Source organism: Cibotium barometz, chromosome 9 (assembly GCF_041138505.1).
Source record: "Cibotium barometz isolate CiBa-2024 chromosome 9, ASM4113850v1, whole genome shotgun sequence".
In the NCBI taxonomy this organism is placed as follows: domain Eukaryota; kingdom Viridiplantae; phylum Streptophyta; class Polypodiopsida; order Cyatheales; family Cibotiaceae; genus Cibotium; species Cibotium barometz.
In genome coordinates, this window is record NC_141054.1 from 53,815,889 (window position 1) to 53,820,700 (window position 4,812).

The 4,812-nt window shown below is 43.4% G+C and overlaps 1 protein-coding gene across 2 annotated transcripts; it reads right to left on the bottom strand.

Moving 5' to 3' along the window:
- Positions 1 to 539: 539 nt before the first annotated feature.
- On the bottom strand, positions 540 to 2,130 carry LOC147635709 (jasmonate-induced oxygenase 2-like). 2 transcript variants are annotated; one of them, XM_086803112.1, is made up of 4 exons: positions 1,466 to 2,130; positions 1,215 to 1,383; positions 1,053 to 1,184; positions 540 to 937 (listed from the first exon to the last, which is right to left on the bottom strand). In XM_086803112.1, the coding sequence occupies exons 1-4, from the start codon at positions 2,029 to 2,031 to the stop codon at positions 662 to 664; spliced, it is 1,143 nt and encodes a 380-aa protein (XP_086659238.1). In that variant the 5' UTR covers positions 2,032 to 2,130; the 3' UTR covers positions 540 to 661. The 2 variants fall into 2 exon arrangements, with proteins under 2 accessions (XP_086659238.1, XP_086659237.1); XM_086803111.1 differs by having other exon boundaries at positions 1,053 to 1,383; positions 1,466 to 2,129.
- Between the last annotated feature and the right edge of the window lie 2,682 nt (positions 2,131 to 4,812).

The following is a 4,812-nucleotide window of genomic DNA, read 5'->3' on the forward strand; positions in this document are numbered from 1 at the left end:
TATCATAAACTTCCCTTTGCCTTTTGGTGAATGAAATATGATCCCAATCATAATCTGCCCCATCCTTATTCTCAAGCATCTCCTCATCTACCGTGATGGACTGATTTGATTTTGAATAAGATGGTATCCTTTTGGCATCTCCTTAGCATGAATTCATAGGCTTGGATGAATCTTCTAGTGTTTGCTATTCACTTGAGAAATATCAGGCCGACATGAAGAAGGCCTTAAATCCTTTATGAAAGGCTTCCTAGCATCCATCATAAATCCAAATGAAGGAGCCTTTATAGAGGCCTCTTGCATAGCTTGTTTACCTCCCTTGTGATCACCATAATGAACTTTCATGCATAGGTTTCTTGCCCTCATGAATCCCACCAATTCTATCCACATTAGCTTCTTCATGGTGTTGATTCATAGATTGCCACAATTGATCTTCAATGGCTCCCATTTTGGTAGTCTCATCACACACTCTACCGACCCCCACTTATGCTACAGCTACACCCCCACACCTGCTAAAGATGGAAATAATCAATGCACTTGAATTGAACCAAACACACACTTTGAATTGAACCAAACACCCCACTCTTCACATAGTTCTGCTTCCACAGCAGGACCAATAAAAACACCACTACCGTTATATATTGAATTGTATTTTTCTCGATTTTTAGGACTCCAACGGTCTCGATGAAGCCGTGGGTGATGCGATGGAGTCGAGGTGACCCTTCCCGTTGGTTCCTCCCCTCCTGATGAAGGACCTGTACTGCTTGAATGTCATGGCTTTGTAGGCTGGGAGCTTGTTGCCTTCGTCTGCAAGCTCCGGCAACGGCGCCACTACGGTCTCGTTACCAGGATTGAGGAAGCACGCCAGTGACAGCCTCTCGCAGGTGCTGTTCACCACCACCCTATGCTCTACGCTCTTATACTGGCCGTTTGTGAGGATCTGCACGTTGCAAATGCATCCCCGTACCGAGTGAACAATCAAGCAAGCTTCATAATCACAATTAGAATGAAATGGAGGAGCTATCCGCGGATAGTGAACCAACATGCAAGCTTACCTGGATTTGATCGCCCAGGTTCACCACAAGAGCTCCTGGTAGGGGTTGGACAGTCACCCAAGCCCCATTTTGTGCCCTCACTTGGAGGCCTGGCACTCGGTTGTCTTGGAGGAGGACGGTTAAGCCACCCGGGTCGGAGTGGGAGGACAAACCGAGAGTTAGCTCGGGCTGAGGGCATGCCGGATAGTAGTTGATGCGCATCCCCATGTCCAGCTCACCAAACGCTTGCTCAAGGCTGGAAGACGAGTGTAAGCGGAGGCTTGTAGATAAGGCAGCGAGCAGCTTGTTGGAAAGGGGAACTACGTGCTCAGAGTACTCGTCAAAGACGATCCTGCAAGCATGTCGGACGGTTAGTTAAGGCCCTATTTTTACAATAATACAAGGGATTAGGATATGTCTAATGGCATAATTACCTCCATTGAGTTGGGTTCGTAGGCCACTTGCTCATGTCCCTCTCAGATTGTGGAAGCACTTTCAAGAAGTAATAGTCTCCCCAGTCTAGGACTGCCCCCTCGTTCACGCCGACCCGGCTACCGTAGCCTTCGTAGGTGACCGGATTGTTGGCGTACGCCTGCTTCTCGGCCATGGGCAGGCTGAAGAACTCGCGCGCAACGCTTTTGACGCTCTCGAGCAGACCAAGCGGAACACCATGGTTCACCACCTGGAAGAAGCCCCAGTCCTGACAAGCCCTCTTCAGCTCATCCAAGCAAGCCTGCCTCCTCTCTTCTTTGTCTAGATCGGACAAGTCGAGGATGGGTATGTCGTTGAGGCTTTGCGGAGCTGACGTGTACTGGTTCTGCTTTTCCTTTGTTGCTTGATCAGATGCGAATGAGGGTCTCTCTGATTGCGGCCTCACGTACTGAGAAGGCACGCTTTTAAGGCCGCTCTCTGCAAGCAGCTGCACTCTCTTCACTGGCTCAGGCCAATTCATTTTATAAGGGCTGCAGCTAATATCAAGGACAAGTTGGGTAGACGACATGCTTAGTTGGATACTGCTAGATTATGCTGGACACTGCAAACTATTCCTGTGAACGATAGTTCGATGTGATGAATCCTGATGCTGCTGCTGCTGCTGGTGACAGTGGGTTTATATACAAAAGCGGTCAGCATCGTGTGCTAGATCATTACGTGGACGATAGCCTCTCTTGGGCACGCGGAGGTTGGGATCTATCGAAGGCTTTAGACTGAAGATAAGCAGCAGCATATAAACGTGCGAGTTTGAGAGATCCATGTCTACACGCTGATTTTCAGAACGTGCCAATATTATAAGGGCTGAGGCGGCTATCGTTTGTTCAAAAGGAGACGGCAGTGTGTGTAACGTCGACTCGTCCCTTTGCATGGATTGATCGCTGAACCAACCGTTGGTTATCGCAGGACGACTTTTCACACTGATATGTCAATGGCGTGTTTTATGAGGTTTAGTCGGCACTGGGCAGGCATATCTGTGCACAAAAAAATATCAATACATAATGCCTGTGGGCGCCAGGGACCTATAGAAAAAGCCTTAGCATTGTGTATGAGGGAGGGGTTGCCCATCAAGTGTTGCTTTCTATGAGTTAATGCACCTTTGACTTTCATGAGTTATGAGCATGACATCCTCTAAATAGCCAAATTTCAAAAACTCTCTTTAGTTCATTGAACATTCCCTTTTCAACCGTTATTTTCTATGAGTTAATGCACCTTTGCCTTTTATGATAGTACATGACGTTTCAAGGCCAATAAATAGGCGTGAGGCAGAGGTGATAGCAGTTTTGTTTTGGACGATGCATGACTATCCCGAGTTCTCGGAGTGCTTAGGTACCTACTTGAACCTTATATTCATTAGATTTTATCCTTTAAACCTTAAGTTTATATTCATTAGATTTTATCCTTTAAACTTTAAGGTTATATCTCATCTCAATTAAAATAGGTTTGGTAACCTCCGGACATCATGCATGTCCAATTTGCGGACCATCACTTGTTTCGGAAAGACCCTCTACACTTAAGAAGGTGGTGTATAACACACATCATTGATTTCTCCCTCCTTCACATCCCAAGTATGTGCCACATGATGTCTCACCACTTGTGATGAGAGGTAGAGATTGGTTTGAGGCATGGAGAAGCACTCCCAATCCACCAATGGGATGTCTAAACACTCAATCTTCTTTCAACTTTCATATTAGTGTGACATGAAGATCAATCATCTCTTAGATCCCATGCATATCTTCAAGAATGTAGCAACAAATATCTATGGCAAAGTCAAAGGTTTAACATGATTTAGAACTTTGTTTCTATGGTTGAAAATGTGTCTACATGTAAAATTGGCACTCTTCATATAGATCAAGGGGGGGGGGGGGAGTATATGTCAAAGGTGTTTCATGTATATACATGTAAGTTGGCACCCTTAATACAGATTGAGGGGGGGAGTATATGTCAAAGGAGTTTCATGTATACATACATGTAATATTGGCACCCTTCATACAGATTGAGGAGGGAGTATATGTTAAAGGAGTTCCATGTATATATGGCTGAAAAAGAGTCATAAAACATTAATTCACAGTAACTTGTACACCTCAAAAACATGGTGTGGGTGAGAGAAAGAATATATCTCTCATGGAGATGGCATGTTTTATGGAGACTTTGCCATAGAAAATGATGCAAAAGGCGTTGCTCACCAACGATTTTTTTTTTGCTATAAACGTTGTGGAGTAGCAAAATTTTGTTGCTAGGAGCGCTGCGGAGCAACGAACGGAATACCCGACATCCCTCAAAAAAAGCACTGTTAAAACGTTGCTAGAAAACGTTGTTGTGCCCCCGACGTATTATAGTGTTTCACATGCATCTTATGTCACTTAAGATGCATGATATATGATTATATGGCACACCATGGTGCACCACATATCATAGTGTGGCCATTAGTCAAGGATTTCTATGAGATAGGATGATTCGATGCTATGACCATTGATGATTGAGTTCCTTTTACCGAGGTGGTGTTGGATTTATGTTTCGGATTGTTAGATGTGCCGTTAGGATTTCCTTTATTTCCAAGAGGTCACACATCTGTTTCATGGTTGGATGATCTACATTAAGGTTATCCATTCAACCTAGGAGGATTAGCTAGTTGCGTTACCAACATGGACTTTCTATTTTCTCAGTTTAATGCCTGCAATTTGAGATCCATTTCAGCTCTAAACTCAATATCCATGTCAAGAGACCCCTAGTACTAAGACGACGCATGTCTAGTGAACCTTGTGTCAAATGAGGGTGATAAATTTATCAAAGGAAAATGTGGTAGTTATTTCTAACTAATATTACGTTGGCTTCCAAGGAGCTCAAATTTTATAGAAAGTCGCAAACCTTAAGTGCATGATATTCTAGATAGAGTCTTAAACTTGTTAATTTGGTGTGTCCAAATGATTAAGAGTGTTCAGTGTGTAGTTGAGTAAGTGTGGAAGTGTTTTCACACTATGCTCAAGCATGGCATCAGGCAACGATGAGTCCACAAAATATTTGGCAAGTTCTTAAAGAGTATTTTCCTATTTATATTTGTAGTGAAGGTTGAGTCAGGCTATTATCACCGTTTGTTTAGAGATTGACATTATCGTTGATTTGATATCATTGAATCAATGAGGATTTGGTGCTAAAATGCTTCAATATTTGTGCCATAGTACCAAAGGTCTTAGGTCCAATAGACTAGATGAGTGCTTAGTATGTGGCTCAAACATCTTGTAAAAGATGGCTCTTTTAAATATTCCAACTCAAGAAGATTATATATATAAGT

Coding starts and splice junctions, on each gene's coding strand:
- LOC147635709 (XM_086803111.1), bottom strand. CDS start 2,031: ATGTCGTCTACCCAACTTGTCCTTGATATTAGCTGCAGCCCTTATAAA. Junction 1,384..1,465: donor ACGAACCCAACTCAATGGAG/GTAATTATGCCA, acceptor ACATGCTTGCAG/GATCGTCTTTGACGAGTACT. Junction 938..1,052: donor ACCTGGGCGATCAAATCCAG/GTAAGCTTGCAT, acceptor TGCAACGTGCAG/ATCCTCACAAACGGCCAGTA.